This window comes from Netta rufina (genome assembly GCF_964035555.1).
Source record: "Netta rufina genome assembly, chromosome: 3".
In the NCBI taxonomy this organism is placed as follows: Eukaryota; Metazoa; Chordata; class Aves; order Anseriformes; family Anatidae; genus Netta; species Netta rufina.
The window spans coordinates 97,027,196-97,045,855 of NC_140125.1; the positions used below are offsets into that span (position 1 = coordinate 97,027,196).

Sequence of the window (18,660 nt, forward strand, 5' to 3'; positions counted from 1 at the left end):
GGCAGGGCACCCAATTCCAGTTGAAACTGAAGATTTCAAAGGTATTCAGTCAGATATATAAATAGATACAAGGAAAAACACTCAAGGGCAAAGTCAGATATATAAAATATTATCAGATTTTACATCATCAATTTAAAAAAAGTGAAAGAAAGGTCTTTCAATGAGGATTCCTGTAGAATTCACATGTTCAAGATTGTGAACTGCACTACTCAGAGATCAAGATTCTGTCTTCCAAAATCACACTAAAACCAAAATTACCACTTTTATTATTTTGTCGTCTTCTACTGATGCCTTGCAGAGTAACATTTTTATGCTTTAACCATGAGAAAATTTGTTATTTTCCTTAAATCTAAGCCATCATTTTTACTTTATCTAAATAGTTCAAAATCCAAGACCATCAGCAGAGCAAAACAGCCAAGTTTTGTTTTGCAGTATTTTTGCACTGACAACACCAATGTACCCCAAAAGAAGGTAACAGTTGCTTTTTATCTTAAAACTGTTGAGAAAAGTTATAACAGCGCTAAGCTTTCAAATATAACCTGAAGTACTCATGCACATAAGGCATTAACAGGATCATATATTTATCCGTGTTTATGAATCAAAGATACATTTGTTACCTAGAGATGCAAAGGGACACATACTAAGATTTTTGAAAGACTCAAAGCCTAGTAAGTTCTGACATGCTTTGTGTACCATCTTTGCAAATCTGACTGTCACTCACTTATGAAAATTAAAAACATTTTAAAGTTTAAACCATAAAAGATTTAATAGACTAGAAAGTAGAGAATACATCTTACTATTCTAGATACACAGTTTAGATATCACATTCAGCTCAGAGACATCATTAAAGATGGACTATAACAGCTGAGACCAGAGTGGAATATAAGCATTAAAACCAGAAAAAGGGCATAGTAATCACTTATTGCTCTGTTTCTGTTCTCTGGCCTGTATCTTTTCTTTCTGCAGGCTTGGCAGGTGTCCCACATAACAGGAGATGTCCTTTATTACGCAGCCAAGTCTTGTGCCTCATATGAAAAGCGTATGGCGCATGGCTTTCCATATATTTTCCTAGAAACCAGTACTAGTAAACTGGAACCATGCTTCCACGGATGAAACATGCATGTATAACATGCAGACACAGTACCAACCTCAGTGTATTTGACATTCATATGCAGAACAGTTAAACAGTCTGAACAGTCTGCAGGTGTCCTGAATTTCAACATTTAGTATTAAGGACTTACAATGTCACTTCCTACTTTTAATGAGAGAAAATTAACTAGGGAAAACAAAACAAAACAAACAAAAAATAGAGAAGATACTTTTCTTCCTTTATTTCTGATCTTATATATCTTCATTTCAGCTGGTCTTCTATTAATTTAAATTACTTCAACCCCCCGGTTTTAATAAGGGGCAATACTTACTACACCATCTGCCGTCTCATTTTCTGCAAATGAATGCCTCATTCTGACATGAAAGAGCCAGCCAGCAAAGATATGGGGTTTAATGAATGAACAATTAATGAATTCACAAACACTGAGAAATCAATGGGAGTGAATCAAGTGTCATTTACTCTACAGCCTGGTTCTTGTTTGGACCATCTGTGAAAGGCAGTATCTTAAGTAGTAGTGATACCTCTTGAAAAGACTTTCAGTTGTTTAACTAGTCAAGTGAGCGTTTGGTGAGAAATCTGTTTCTTAAAAGAAAAATCCTCACTGTGTAAATTTCATGCAAATGGCAACTGGTTGAGGATTCACACATTCTAGCTTACTTTTAAAATACACTGCTGTTTCAAATAAAGACAATTCTTGGCTACTGTTCATGTCATTAACAGCTTGAAAAGCCTTGGGCCATCCTCTGTGAGCAGACACGGGGTATTTGCAAATTACAGTAATGGAGACCAGACCCACATTTTGTCTACTTCAGCAGCTCCTAACCACAGTGCACACCACACACCTCAGAAAAAGCTTCTGCCTGATACTAGAAAAGCCTTCTAAATTAGAGGCCCACAGGTTTCCCTTAAAGCATCACCTTTTCCTCAGTCCTCCAGGCTCTTAGTTTATTGAAAGCTCTCTCTTAAAAGTATGTGCTATTTTCCTTTATTGGGTGTACTGCAGGCTAAAACTGTGCACCAGCAAAGTTAGGTGAGATGTAGGTGAGTGCAGTTTTTCTCCACTATATTGCAGAACTGGTGAGGTAAAAAATCTGAATACAAGGGAGCCTGCTTCGCATAGAAGAAAACAAAGGTTTTAGAAGTCAGAACAGAGTCCGTTTCAAGTTAATAAAAACTGTCAGCAGTCTGATTTTAATGTAAACTTTATGGATCGTTATGTTGATAATCTCTGTGAAGCACATTTTTTTTACATTATTTATTTAAATAACTATTTTTCTTAAACCTGAAAACAAAAGTAGCAATTAAGCAACTGATACCTGAGAATAATTTGGTTGCAAATTTCTATTAGTCAAGCAGGTTCAATTGTGGGAAGCAATACTCCATGAAACACAATCCCACTCAGTATTTTAGTAATAGGATTAACTATATTCTCTTAAGTTTAATCATTAGAATTAATAATATGAAATGCAGTTGTTCCACTATTGCAATGAAATTTAAACCACAGTAATTTCCAATATTAAAGCTCTGCTTCTAATAGTGCTAATAAGCTGTGCTTATCGGTTTGCAGGCATTAATATTAACTTTTGGCTGATGGTTTTAATTTCATGACTGTGAGAAAATGGAAGAATTATTTCAAATATATTAATTATATTTTTATCTGAAGAGGGATATTTTTTCTATAAGCACTTTTCACATGGAGGTCCAACATAAACATTTTTCTTTCTTTCAACAAAGTGATGTGGTTTAATGAGAGAAATTAAAGATGAAAAAGCTTATTATGTCACCTAATTCTTACTGCTGCCAGTATAGGATTTTCCTTTACATATTTCAGTGTTTTGGCAAACCATATTAAATTACTCATGCAATGGGGATTCCATCACTTCTCATGAGAGGCTTTTCTACAGCTTAATACATCTTAGCCTCTGAAAATATTTTTGTACTTGGTATGAAATTAAAATGAAGTGTAAGCCATAACTCCTAACAATTTCTCTGCCTGTGGTAGTCCTGCCTGGAATACCGCACAGCTGCCTGAAAACTCAGTCCTTTGCTAGCCCATCCCTTCTCGCCATCTGTTTGGGAGGGCTGCAAGGGGGTTCTGGAACAGGCACTGTTTAAACATTTCAGCTGACATCTACCAAAGGGTATAATGCTCTTAACCTTGAAAAACGTGAAAGAATTATGAATAATGCAGTTAGACCCAATTTCTTTATGGTCTGCTTTTTAATCAAGTCATAGTTCAAGTGCTGAAAGAGAAAAAATAATAAAGCTGAGATATAATAGTCTGAAAATTGTAAGAAAATGAAAAAAAAATGGTGATAATATACTCATAATAACACTTCAAGTTGAGACAATGGGACACATCTCAAAACTGGAACAACCATCACTTTTTCGATAAGTCAAACTGGAAATTTTAACAATAGAAAAGAAATCAGGTGATTTAAAACTAATTTCTCATCATCTTTTGTAGAAAAGTGGTTTGTAAAAGGCTCTTGTCTTTCCTACGCAGTCCACAATGAGGTTTTTGTAATAAGCATGAGGCCAGCTCTTGTAATGTGTAGTGATCTGCATGCCATTCATCTCACCTAACTTCAGATGCTTTCACCTGAGCTTGTTACTCAAGAGTCAATCTCCGTATGATCAATAAAGAAATCTCTCTGGCTCTGCAAGGAAGCCTTGGGTGATCTGATGTTTATACTTAATCAAAGAATACCACATTGGCACCTTACTCAAGGATACAATGATTGCTGATAGAAAAGGAAACTATTCTAAGCTGGCTGATTTCTAATTGTCTTGTCATCATCAACTAAATATTTTAAATTTAATGCAAACATTTTTATCCTTAAAAATGATATTTGAGTAGTCAACAAGCAATGGAAGACAGAAATTAGTAGAACAACATCACCCTGTTTATTAATTTTATGGATCAGATTTGATGCTATTAATATTTAAGAAAAATGCTGTTCACTGGACCCTGCTGTTAATAACATCCCACAGGCTACAGCTGAAGCAGTAACAACACCTAATACATCATTTTACAGAAAAGATGAAGACTTATTTGTTATTTAGAATAGAATTCAATTGCAGATTTGACTGAACATATTGACTTAAGAATCAAGTGAGAAGATACAGACCTTCTATAATCAAGTTTATCCTTAAGTTAGGAAGTGAAGATGTAACTAACTGATAATATTCATAAATACATGTTAGAGTTTGGCTATGGCTAGCCTGAATGTGAACTTATTTTCAGACACTAAAGACATCACCAGTGACTGCCACTGAATTTCATTTCTAGTGGGACAAAATAAAGATTTTTTCAATATTTGAATTTTCTCTACGTAGTGGAACTACTCAGTAAAAATTCAGATTTATATAAAGTAAAAGGGCAGTAAAAGGACTTCCTATTTAGTTTATATTTAAAGAAAAAAATACCATTTAAATGATAGGGTACTAATAAGAGATTTGATCTTCTGTACACATTCCACTGGAGATGGAGGATTATCTTTCCAGCAGATGATTTATTTGGAGAGATAAAGAACAGGCTGTTACTCAGCCAGTAGGGTACTTATGTTAATATTTACCCAGCAGTAGGAGATTCACTCCTACCATGTGGAGGTAAGTAGTCCACAAAGGAGCCCTACTCTTGGTATCAGTGTGCAGGTAATCTTTCTTCTGTTCTGTCCCAGGTTCTGATGCCTTACTAACAAGATGGAAAAAAAAAATAATAAAAAAAAAAAGCAAGCAAGAGCATGCTTATATTACCTTCCTTTGCTTGTGCAGCAGTGATATCAATGATAAAAAGAATCCCCAGTTTTTGATGCAGAAATAGCAAGAGGCTTGGTACTGTTTTTGAGACCTATTACTGGAAGTTTATTAGAATTGAAGTAAGCAAAGATTTATCTTTATGGAGTGCAAAAATAGTATGCAGCTGCTCTATCCTCTCCAAATTGCATATCCATAATACAGTTCAACAAATATGAATATATGAAAATACACTGCAAATATTTTTCTTGCACTCTCCATAAAAAGGTTAGCATATGTACAGTATTTTTTTCTTGAGGGAAACAGATGTCAGGAACTAGGTACCTTACTGTTGCCATAAATGTCCTCTCTCTCTGTGAAAGCTTTGTTTATTCCTCTTATACAGTTTCTCACTTCCTTTTCATTCTCTCTTTGACATCAGTTTATCTTTGAATTCAGAATCTTGAACATGCTCTTCGGAAGTATGACATGCTGTTTTTATCAATGAAGTGTGCTGTTACCAGAGGTGGGAACCTTCCACTAACCTGAATGACTGCTTACAGAAGAAAGGTTTAAATCACAAGGACTAAGGCAAGATTACCGTCAACTGCTTAGACATTTTAAAAATACATTCCTTTAAACAAATGGCATATACATTTTTCTTTAAGATGTCAGTAAGACAGATTTCTCATTTTCCAAAAGCTTTCTGGATTCTTTCACAGCCTACTGCCTTTCCACATCAACATAATTCAACACTCGTGTAACACGGCAAAAGTCAAAACCTTGCATAAAGATTCTAGCTTTAAAATGTCCAAATACGCAAAACTATAACTAAAAAATTTTCAAATGAGCACGTAAACAGTACATGAGCCTAAGTAGTATGAATATCTCTGTTAATCTTTTCACATACAATCCAATAAAGAAGGGTAAATGTGCATGTGCTACATAAACAATTTTTAAAAACGTGTTTCTACACATTAGCACAGAAGCTTTTTAATTCAGCTTCAAACTGATGGTAACCTCTTTAAACAAGTGCTGTACTATACTTTGCCCAGTATGAGGGATAGACAAGGCACAGCACTTAAAACTGTCAAAGTTATTCAGCAGTCCAGTTGTGAGATCCTTGACATTAGCTGAAATTTCCATGTTAATTTTATACTCGTGTTATTCAACTTTAAGATATAATTACACTTGTTACCAGCTAAAATTTGCTGTCATCACATAACTCTGAAGAGAATGAACAAAGCCTTTGGGCACTATAGCCAAACAATACAAAAATATTAAGGAGGAAGGACATATAGCAACTATTCTTCATAATCATGGGACTCACTTCCTACTTCAGTATGTGGGTGATTCATCTTTTAAAGATTAAAATAACATTCATTATTAGAAAAATGTTCACATTAAGAAAAACTACCATCTGTGCTATGAATGCAAACTTCATTGATGTGTTGTGAGGATCTTCTTAAATAGCTGCACAGATTATTTGTATAGATTACAGCTATATAGGTATTTGTACATTGTACTTTAGATGTTCCTTGAAAATTTGGAATGATAAAGAAAATCACTATTAAACTAACGAAATAGTAAAAAATACAAAGCATTTTGCATTTAAGAAAGTTCTGGAACATGGAAGTCATAAGGACATAAATTTCAAAAAATATACATTCATGTTATTGTTGTTCTTTAAGATGAGATACCAAAAGTTATAAACTAAATGAACAAGACCAAATATATTTTATGTGTGGTGGCATCTACAGCATCCTAAGTGTATACAGATTTAAGTATGATATATATCTATAAAGTGTATGCAGATTTAAGTATGCATATATATAAAATTATGATTTATTTTAATGTAAATATGATCTCAAATATGATCTCAAAAAGCTCTGAACAGATGTTACGTAACAAAAATGGAATATCAAAATAAGTCTATAAATGGTCACACAGTCACATGAAATGTCAGGTTAACTGAGAAGAGACATCCCAAGTGTAACCAAGACAGTCCAAAACAGTTGGTCCGGTGAGTGTCTCTGAAGTAAGCAATGAAGCTGCCTTATTTGGTTGAAGAGATGAGCTTTTAAAAATGGAAACAAATTTGAGGCAATTAACTAGATAAGTGAACCTCTGACAGTTGTCTAACAAGTATTAGGTTGAGTATTATTTATTAAAAGGGGCAGAACTAATATAATAAGCATCATAAACAAGTCACATTTCAAATGTTATTGAGGAGCCAAACAGAACATATTAAAAAATTCAATGTGTTGATGATGATGATCAGCATAAGAATTTTATAGACATTTATGAAAGTGTAGAATCAAAAAAGGGAGAGAGTAAAATACCAAAGTAACAAAGAGATATAAAGATAACTTGCAGATTATAGATTCAATAAACTGAAGAGTGTTGGCAGTGCAAAAGAGAATACAGGGCTAGCAAGCAAGCATTTCCAAGGGTAGATATAAATCCAAGTTTTGGCCAATTCACACTTCAACTAATAGTGTAGCATCTAGGAAAAACATAATTTACTGAAATAATGCATTGGATGTTTCAAGGCCATATGGAAACAGACTGAGTCACCAAGACAGTGATAACTGAAATTTTCAGTGGATTAGATTACTCACCTCTTGTCCCTTCAAAAAAAAAAAAAAAAAAAGCGCAATACGAGTATTACTTGGTAAATGACCTCCCTTTGTAAGGAAGGGCACTCAAAGGAGACATGGAAGAACATCAGAGACAGAACAGAGAGACGACTATGAATTCACAAGATGTTACAACAGATGTTCTGGATGATTAGAAATAATCAGCAGCTGAGAAAGTGAGTGGAATCCTGAAATTTTGTTAAACAAGTAATGAGAGACCAGTGGAGAAGGTCTGATGCAATAAAAAGAATAATAGGCAAGTGGTGGAAAGAGGAGAAAAGATCGGTAAGATATTACTGTTACTTTTAAAAGTACTAAAGAACTGAATTATGGGCCTTGCTAAAAACAATATGTTTTGGCTTAATGGAAAACATAATAATCTGGCACTTGTCTCATTCAAAGAGTTTAAGATCTCAAAACAGATAAGATTTTTAGCAGACTGAAAATCTAGTAGGGTTCAAGATACAGTTCCCTGTTTTTTAAGTTACAAGTTCACGAGTCATGTCCTTGTTGACATTTGTTCCTGAGAACTATGTTAAAATACTCCCAGTGAAAGAAAATATTGTGAAGCCAACAAACAGAACTATCATAAACTAACATTAAAGTACCAGGAACCAAAGGTGGGGACTTAATATTGAGTGTCAAAATGTAAGGAATGTAAATACCAGGAATATATAAAATACTTTATTAAGTTATTCCAAGTTTCAGAATTATTTTCATCTCAGATTTGAATTCGCAGTTCTACATTCTCACACTACAGCATTTTCAGTTATATATGTAGTTCAAATATCCCTATAAGAATCTAGCACCAAAAAATGCTTGTTCTCATTGTTGTGCCTTTATTTTGCACCTATTTTGTTATGTATTTTTTTCTCTTGCTAAAACATGAAAAGTGCTGAAATGAGAACTCGCTTATCTACTAAATCAACACCTCAAATGTTTTAGGTGGCAAAGTCTGCAGATATAGCCTAAATCAACATTTTCTTATATTACATCCATTTTTATTTATTTTTTTTAACTTCCTTTTCTATCAGAGGTCTCACAAGATCTCTGCATTTGCCTGTCAAACAGAAGCTGTGCAGCTGTAAGTAAAATGATAATTGGAAAGATAATGTTAGTGGTATTCAGGCATCTCTCTCAAAGCAGCTTAGTCATATGCTGTATGGAATAAAAGCAGGGTTGGCTGAGTAAGGGAATTTGCTGTTTCCCAGGAAAAGCAATTGCCTGAAACACATCTGGCAAAACGCTCCAAATGTTTAGTTTTGACAAAATATACACTTCATCACTTCTTATAAGGTGAGTTCTGTAGAGTGAGTATCTTCTTTCTAAAAGGGGAAAGCTCTAATTTGTACTTTAAATATACCAAGCCAATATTTGCTATTTTATGTCAAATACTATATACACTCAGCTATAACACAAGCAGGAAATCCCAGATTAAGCATCAATATTTCATTTTGCAGAATAAATGTATCATGAATGCAAACATGCCACTCCGTATCTTCAGTACAAATAAAAGATGAAGAAAACAATGAACATTTAAAAAAATACTGAGATGAAGCAACTGGTCTGAATTAAAACTTTTTACTGAATTTTGTACTGGCATATATAAGATGCCATGCCAAATAATTTACATTCCTTCCTACTTTGACATGGCTAAGAATGAGATGTTTCTTTTCATAATTGACAGGAGACAGATCTTCTCTGTCATTCAGCTTTTCTGGAATAAGCCCTGCCCTGCAAGAAGACTTGTTATTATGCCTCTGAGGCTCTGCAAAAAGGCTGTATTCAAGCATCTTCCTTCCTCCTCCTCAGTATTCAAGGACGAAAATGTATTTAACTTGCCTTACTTTTCACACCAGTTTTCTAAATTTAGCCATTACTACTTTCTTTCCCCCTGAACTCTGCATGGCTTTGAGTCCCTGGGGAGGCAAAGAAGACCACTTCCTCCTCCACAGCTGGGAAAGCTGTTCCCAAAGGGATGGAAAGGGTGAAGGATCACAAACAAATGTTCGAGAAGATCCACCAAATACAGCGCTATCCCGTAGTGAAGGGTTAAAGGAACGTATATTTATTTTGTTGGCAAGGTGAATGCTCACTAACTTGCCTGGGCAGTGGGAAAGAGCACTTCATTAAAGCAGTATGAGTCCATCAGACCCAGATGGGGAAATAGCAAAATCCTCCCTCGGTTATGCGTGTGAATATTTGCATGTTGGGGGTTGTATTTCAGCTATTGCCACTGCAGCCAGGAAGTGTCAAGGAAAAATTGGGGAAAACATCACTACAGTGTACCTCAGGGTGTTACTCAAAGAGCTGGAGGAGAAGCACAGCACAACTGGCGATTCCTGCTGTGCCGGTAAGGGTCTTCCACCAGGCATTTGCTGGCATTTCACGCAGGAATACCTGCACTTTCCATACTTTTTCCCTGACGTGCTGACAGCTGCCATAGCAACTGGCCACTCATTCATTCATTCAAAACAAGACAAAACAAAAAACTTAAAAGGTAAACTGATTTCTCTCTCCAGTATTCATACAACCACAGTTCTCCCTAGTGGAGGTCCAAGATAACAGCAAGCCTCGCAGGCAGCCTCCAAGTTCAGTTTTGTTCCTGGCCCCATTACTGTTCAAGGGCCTCCCAGGGTCATGTACTGGCCTTTCCTAAAGGAAAACAAACTCCAGACCAAACCTTTAGAGACATGCCAGTCTCTCCTCAAAAACCCAGCAAAACTGAGCTGCAAGCTTAGGCTGGTGATCTGACTCACCAGCGCGACACACGGATGGCAAACTTCATAGCAACTCAAAAACTATTGATCTCATCAAGCTTCTCATGGAAATCCTGTGTAACAGTTTCTCAGTATCCCTTAAATCTTGTCTCTCATATGTACAGTCCCTTGAATAGAGGCATAATAATTAAAAAGAAAACTCCTAAGAGACTACACTGGTGAGTCTTGTTTTATCCTTTAATATCTCACTAAGGGATTAAAAACACCTTGAAAATATAAGCAGAAAAATTCAGATTATCTTCCAGTTCTCCTTATTCATTCATTTTCCTCATCCAGCTTTCAGGACTGGAATATACCTATTTTCAACATTATTTTTGCACAGACCCCATATTCCTTTGGCTAGCTGTGAGAAGAAAAGAAAGCAGGGAACAGACCAATTTAAGGACAGTTAAACACAAGTCATAACAGGAAACTCTCATTTAACTTAAAAATAATAAAAACTATCGGAATTAAAGACAAGAACAAATTTGAATGTCTGGCTAGATACCTACAAGTGTTTCAAGGAGTCTACTGTATAAAACTAATCCATAAATCTGTCTTCATTGCATAAGAGCAGGTTTCTCAACCTGCAAAAGGTTTTAAATGTGCAAAAGACTGCTATGCACAAGGAATTAAACATTCTTCCAAAAATTTCAATGTACTGAAAAGTGGAAATGACTATATAGAAAGGTTTTGAATCTTCTTTAACAATGCAGGTACCTGTTGCATTAATGTGTTTTGCTATTGCAACAGGAAGTTGAATGGATGGGAAATGTCTACTTTTTATGCCAAACCCTACAAATATCTACATTTTGTGGAAGGTGTTAGTGACTGGTATAGTCAAGAACTCCAAACATCTCTTTCCATTTCCACTGGCTGGAAGGATGAAGGATGGCAGATGAACACCTCACAGGAAGCAAATGTGACAAATTAATTGCAAATGTCACAGTCCAGCTCCAAGCCAAGCCTTCCTGGGACTCTCCAGAATTGAGTTTTAGAGATTTCCCTTTCCAGAGGTAACAACATGTTATGTAAAGAAATCCCAGCAGCTTCCAACAATGTAAGCAAATACATTTTAGCTACTACAACAGTTTTTGACAACCCCTGAACACAAATTTCATGATATAAAAAGTAAAAAAACCACTACATTCATACACTAAATAGAACATAACAAACATGTATAGGAAAGTCTGTCCTAAGAGATCATGAGGCACATGGGGATTTTCCTTGTATAAGAGCAATTTTGGTCTCTAATCCGTGTTAGCTGGACTAGTGTGACATTCCCTTTGTTTATTTTAATTATGAAAAATCTACAGCTTCCAGGCCCAAACCTAGCAGAACTCTCAGGCAGTTTCTCTTCATTAATCAATATCCTATTCCAAGAAGCCATTTTCTGTAATAGAGAAAGTGAACTCCTCCAAAATTTCCGTCAAATCAGTTCTTTCCCAGGGTTTGGGAAGTTGGTTAGTAATTTTCTGCTTTTTCAAGATCACTGGGAGTGAGAAGGAAGGAGAAGCTCCTTTTTACAGCCTTTTTATACAGCCAAATATTTACTTTATGAGATTTTCCCTCACCTTTTCCAGTTATTTCCCTCTTCCAAGGGCCTAGAAAGGGGCTAGCAAAAGCTGACAGAATGACTGCTCTTCACCCATGCCACGTCCTGGGGAGTGCCTGACTTCCACTTGCTCTGTAAAGGTGTTCATTTTTCAGTCCCAGCTGACTTTTGATTTGCAGCTCTTGTTAATGTTATCACTTTCAGAGTTAGATGTTTAATATAGGAAAAAAAAAAAAGTGCTTGAAAACATTTAGTTCTTGAAATGATTATAAATGATTATTCAGGTCAGAGATTCAGTGCAGAGGTTGCATTTGACTGAAAACTTTTAATTAAAACCCCTCTCTTATTCCCTTTGCAAGGATGTGCCCAAGCCTGCTTTTGCATGCCTAGGAGAGTGTCTTTCTCTGTAATTACACAACATATAAACCACAAGCTAAATTACATCTTGGTTCAGTGTATCAAAAAAAAAAAAAAAAAATCCTTTAAGAAGAACAAACAAGCACAGGAACTTTTTTTTTTTTTTTTTTTTTAGTTATTTTTGACAGCATTTAAGAATGATCACCGCTGCAAAGAGTTTACAAGCTCTGCAAACGTAGTTGGAGGCGATCGGAACTGATTTCTCAGCCGAGGAAATTCTTAATGAGAGCTGCTGCTGCTGCTGCTGCGGGGACGCGCGGGGGTCCCGTAACACCCGCTCCTCCCCAAGGGCTCTCCGACATCCCACGCTGGGCTGCGCGCTCGCCTTTTATTCCGGGGGTGAGCGACCCCCCCGTCGGCAGACAGCGGTTCGGGAGGGAGGAGCGGAGCGCTCCACATGTCTGCCTTCCCTTATCAACTTATCATATAAGGAAAGGAGAGTGATTGATTCATTTACCGAGCGGTAAAATCAGGACGAAGCTGAGCAGAAGGAAGCGTTGAGGCTTTTTTGGGGGAAAGGAAGGCAGAGCTTGCAGCCACGGTGGGACTGCTCTTCCTTTTTGCATCTGACAGCTGAGGGCACGACTGGGGGGAGGACGGCGTGGGACTGGGACGGCCAGAAAGTCCAGCCCTCGTTCAGACGACACATGGCAGCAGAGCACTGAATTTCTGCACAGGTTAACTTCGGTCTGGGCTCCTGTCAGCACACCAAGGCGCTGCGGATCTGCTGGCTGGCCACAGGAATTAAAATGCAGCTGACTGTTTACTTCACTTGGAGCTGCAGCATTTTCCTAGCTTCGGGATACAACTCCTTCAGTAAAAGCACGGAGACTATTGGCAAAAAGCAGTACCAGGTTCAGCACGGGTCGTGCAGCTACACCTTCCTCTTGCCTGAGACAGACAACTGCCGATCTTCCAGTTCTTACGTCTCTAATGCTGTGCAGAGGGACGCACCTCTAGACTATGATGATTCAGTTCAAAGACTGCAACTACTTGAAAACATCATGGAAAACAACACCCAGTGGCTAATGAAGGTAGGATAATATTTCTATCCTAAAAATTATGTTTATAATATCTCATTATCTTTTTTTTTTTTTTTTTTTTTTAAGTTCACAAAACACATGATCTAAACTAGCTTTCTGAATTGCTTTTCTATCCACAAGTTGTTTCAAAGTATGAGAACTTAATTTTACAGACTACCAAGGAACAGATAACTTCACTGCTCTGCAGAGTTTGTGCTTTAAAGTTTGTCATTGCATTTGAATTGCTTGGACACATAGTGATTACATAGGCAGTCAGACAGCAAGCACGTCTGAAAATTGTGACATGAAAGAGCCAGCTAGTAATTTATAATGAGCTGACAGGGGCTATTTTATATCTATTTAAGCAATATAGAACATGCCTTTATCTGAAGCGGGTCTTAAAAATATATATTTGAAACTTGATCTCAAAATTTGCATGCAGAAATTAGCATATGTAAGCCACACTGACAAAGTGTTGTAATTCAAAGTGAAGACTGCAAGTCTGGCTTGCAGTGAAGTTAGCCTGGTGAAGTGACAGAACTTCAAGAAAGTTCATTGGCGGATATCCTTCTCATCCTGTAACACTTCCACTCAAGTATAAAATATTCATGGAAAAAAAATATTCTGGAAAAGGTGTTTTGGATGCCACATAGCTTCCTGTAATGCCACTCCATTGTAACTGAAGGAAAATAATATTGATTGCCAAAGAGGCAACATGTGTATAATTAGACCTGAAACATCAGAAAAAAATCATACTGCATAAATTCTTAACGCTACCAGAAAATAAACCTGATCACAATTTCACATCTTTATAGGAACTCACTTGATCCTAAATGGTATACTATTCAATATATTTTGATTTAACAAATCTTTATTTGACTGGTACCTGAAAAGGTGCAATAGTATAGTTTAATTGCATCATAAATTCATAATCCTAAATTCATGCCCTGTACCAAGATACTTATCTTCTAAGCAGTAAATATTTTGAGGACTGAACAGAGCAATTGACACAGGAACTGGAAACAATTGTTCAAGTGATGCCATTTTTTTCTTTAAGAATGAAATATTTGTTGCAAATGGAGAGAATTCATAATTATCTGCAGTGAGTAGCCACTTTTTGATTCTAAGGTTGCTTCATTACAAAAACATTTTGCATTAGGGTTCACTTCTCCCATCATTTACAGAGGTACAGAATTAGCATGATAGAATCAAAGAAACCTGCTAGAGAATTTGCGTGAGAAACAGAAGCCACACTTCAAAGCAGAAACAATAGTGCTTTCATCTACCTGAAAATGAACCTTAAGGCTTAAATCAAAAATGCACACACTTGAAGCCTGAAGTGTGGGCAGTTAAAGTTGTCTTTGCGGGCTTAGGATGCTTAATGGAGACACCCACATTTTTAAGTGTTGGGTAAAATGTCAGAACAGTAAGATCAGTAGTTTTTTTTTTTTTTTTTTTTTTTTTTTTTTTAATTTCTCAGGCAAAACTTCCCTCCACATATGGGCTTATCTATCTATTTATTAATTTACAGTGCTCACTATTGTAGTGTTAAGACCAACATTAACAGATGTGCAGTGCAGGATGAAAAACACACAAAGTAAAACAGCCTAATCTCCCCAGCTGGTAAGCAATTTCCTAACATAAATAGTAAAATCACACACAACGCTTCAGTGCTAAATGCCACTTAAGTAGGCAAACACAGTACCATAAGTGACATCAGGTAAACAGAAAGTAGTAAGCAAATTCCAGCATCCTTATTTAGTAAAAACTATGCTTTTTCCTGTCAGCCTCTGGGAAGTCAGCTACAAGAGGCATAGGATAAGTATATCCAACCAATTCTTTGGGGGAATCAAAAGGCAGATTCTATTTTAAAAGACAGAGTAGGGTTTTATTTGAGCAAAGATTTCCAAGTAAGATGCTTTAAAATAGTCTGATTTTTTTTTTTTTCCTAGCCATTCCACAGCTAAACATCCTGTAAAATAACTACTGTTTGTCTTTTTCACTATTTTAACACCTGCTCTTTATGTCATCTGTTTTGTTCACAAAGAGGCTCCAACAAAAGTAGCTTTTCCTCAGATTTGCTTTGCTAGTGACACCTGGTCTACTAAGTGAAGATGAAAAGCAAACAATAACCTTTAAAGTTGCTTATTGAGTTTACTTGCTGTGGTTTTTATTCCTTAAGATCACTAATACACATTCCTGGGTTCATATTTCAACTTACCAAAATATAACACCAGATTTGTCAAGGTTTGCCAAAAAAATTTGTTCACTTAGTTTTTGTACTATACTGAAAGTGTAATATAAGATTGTTTTTAAAAATAACCTGATGCTAATTTCTCAGCAATTGCACAAAACCTGCTTTACGTCTTGCTTTAAAAAAAAAAAATTTTGCTTATTTAAGAAGCAGTACCTATTTTCTTTTGAAGTTTTGTAAAAAAGAAAAAGACACAATTTTAGTGTGAATTAATATTTAAAAGTTGTTCCTGAAGTGTTGCACATCCCAAAACATTTTTACACTCCTCCCCCCATCCTGCCTTTAATCCATCAACTAAAGGAAACATTATGTTTCTGAATGAACTCTAGGCTGTATGAATGGAACAGCATGGGAAGTGTGCGCTTTATCTGGTTAATGGACAAACACAATGGGAAGAAAATTTGTTAAGCAGGGCCAGGTTCTTTTCTGCTCTGGTCCTGCATACAGAGCAGAAGACTTTGTTCTGTCATTACTGCAAGTTCAATTGGTTGCTGCTTCATGAACACATTTTTTTTTTGTCCAAACAGTTTTAACGCCTTACACCATCACTGTACAGACGATACACTGTACAGATGATACACAAAATTGGAATGTCTTTCAAAAGGAGATTACGTTTAAGCATTCGGATGACATATTAGAACAAACCACTGTTCCACCTAATCCAGTGTTTAGCAGTAAGCCAGTAAGCGATGCTGCAGAGCAAAGGCCAAAACTCTAGATCAACTGTGCAATAAAAAACCTGAAATGAACTTTCTTCTTTGACATTTGTTACTTTGGGATCAATTTGTGCAGACGTGTAAGATATGTATTTCTTAAAGGGTGTGTATAGGCAGGGAGAATAAGCCTCTCGTTAATAAGATTTTCAGTTAATTTGAGAGGGTAGGAGGTTGGTATACAGATACGATACAAGACTGGAACTTTTAAATGTAGTTATACATGTTGAGTGTTATCCTTGAGAATTTCTTTATATAAAAAAGCACTAGGTTTTCTAGAAGACGTGATTTTCATAAGGTCCACAATTAAAAATATCTCTATCTAAATTAATGGTAATGCTACCATTTGGATCATAGCAACTCTACTGCAGGAACTCCATTTTTTTTTTTTTCCAGATATTTGGCCATTGAAATAACTGAACGCTGACTTAAATTTACTTCTTAGTACATAAACTAGATCCTACCTTAGACTACAGGAGGTAGGACTCTGTCCAAAGCAATAGTGTAACAGAAATGGGTCATGTTTTGTCTTTCCCGTTAGAAAAAATTGAAAAGAATTTATGAACAAATTGTTGATAGTGTATGGCATATAGGGTAATTTATTTTTTAGTTTATCAGCAGGTCAAAAGACTAGAAAATGAAAGTCAGGAGTCAACATTAAACCTAAAGTCAGAACTTCACCTTGAACCATCCCAGCAGACTAGGAGGGGAACACTTTGCTGATAGAGATGTAGCATCTCTGAACTGAGATTTGTTTTTCCTTATCCTGGAAGCTAAAAACCCTTTGTCATTTTGAAAAATGTTTCTTTTCTAGAGGAAACAAATTCAGATGTTTTAAGATGTATGGGAGTGGATATGCATAATACTTTATGAATAAGTACCAACAAATGGTTATAATTATTATAATACAGTATACAGTGGTGGCTTAAAGCATTAAGGTACAGAAGTTCATATCTCAAATATGAAAAAATATTCTGACATGCACCATCCAGAAACATCTGCATGCAGTGGACAAGGACAAATACATTGTACAGCGCTGGATTTTGAAATACGCAAGAGATGATTCTGACTCTGAATCAAGGGCTGCATTCCTTTCTTAAGTAATGCATCTGTTTTCACTTAAATGTGAAAAGTGCTTGTTTCTGTCTATCAACTATGTATCTGCGAAGCAAAAGAGTACTGGCATGACCAAAAAGAAAATACTGTTTTACTTTGAGATTAATACATGTTATTGGATAAAGTTTCCAAGCTAGTTTAGATTTTTTGACTCTGCAGTTTATTTTTATATCTCCGATAGGTAAATTCTTGTAAAAAGACTCCAAATGATACTTTTGCATGTGCTTAAAATTGTTGTAAATAATATTTCTAACATTCCACAAATTCCAAGTTGATGGAACAGGTATGAAACAGTACAAAACCAAAAAAGAAGAGCAATAGATTTTCTTGTACACACCTACAAGATAAAATTGAATTTGAGAGCTCATCATCTCCAAGATGTGATCAGGAAAAAATATGGTAGACAGATGCCTGTTTTACTGAACCAGTCTCTTACTAGCATTCAAAATATATTTTCAAATGCTCTGTTTGTTATTAATATGATCACAAAATTATCATCCTTGACTGGTCCAAGGTCCAAACAGCAAACTGGGAGACTTTCTCCATTAATTATTAACAATAAATACTCTTTTTTAAAAAAAATAATTTATTTTCTGTTCCTTCAGGTGCACATATAGGAAATTAGCCTGGAGATGCTTGAGTTGACAGTTTCCAGTCCTTTGTGTTTTCCTACCCATTTAGCATAAATATACTGCAACGCATCACAGCATAGTTGTTAGAACATCTTAGAAACTTTTGCTGAGAGACTGAATTCCTGAATGTTTTTTTTTTTTTATTATTATTTAATTTTATTTTTATTTTTACAGACAGTCATCTTGTTACTGCACCTTATTTGTTGTTGATTATGAATTAATTCAATAACATGCTTCTCCTGTAATCTGCCAAGGAAAACAACTGATACCATTTCTTTGATTCCTAATCAGAAGAAACAAACTATCACATATATGTTCCTTAGAATACATTGAATTTTGCCTAACAGGCACAGATAACCATTTCTAACCTTCCAAATATGAAGTTTTCAATGGCTGTAGTGGAGTGTCCTTTTCATACTACAGTATTTGCATACCACATTTTACATTAGTCTATTTACAATACTTTTGACAGTAAACCAAGGTAACTCAGTAAATCACTAGTTATTTAACAACCTTTTATGCACTTTAATGCAAGAACCCCCTCTTGCATCTATTGCTTCATGGGATTTTACACAGCTCCAGCTGAAAGCCAGAATGGGGGGCAAAGACTCTGCCGCAATACCGTTATAGGGCTAGACATGCAAAGTGCTGCTAACTGATTTAAAAGATCTCAGACCTTAGATTAGGATCTGCAATGAGAAAGG

The 18,660-nt window shown here is 35.8% G+C and overlaps 2 protein-coding genes across 6 annotated transcripts in view; one reads left to right on the forward strand and one right to left on the reverse strand.

The window, feature by feature from the left end:
- MCPH1 (microcephalin 1) overlaps positions 1-18,660 on the reverse strand; it is a gene marked incomplete at both ends in the record, with an annotated part of 127,216 nt that overhangs the window by 23,501 nt on the left and 85,055 nt on the right. The window lies entirely within an intron of this gene.
- The window catches only part of ANGPT2 (angiopoietin 2), a 44,915-nt gene continuing 38,667 nt past the window's right edge, over positions 12,413-18,660 (forward strand). For all 4 annotated transcript variants that reach the window (XM_084283865.1, XM_084283866.1, XM_084283867.1 and 1 more), the window contains exon 1: positions 12,413-13,253. In XM_084283865.1, coding sequence (XP_084139991.1) covers positions 12,969-13,253 — 285 coding nt within the window. In that variant the 5' untranslated portion in view covers positions 12,413-12,968. The remainder of the gene's footprint in view (positions 13,254-18,660) is intronic.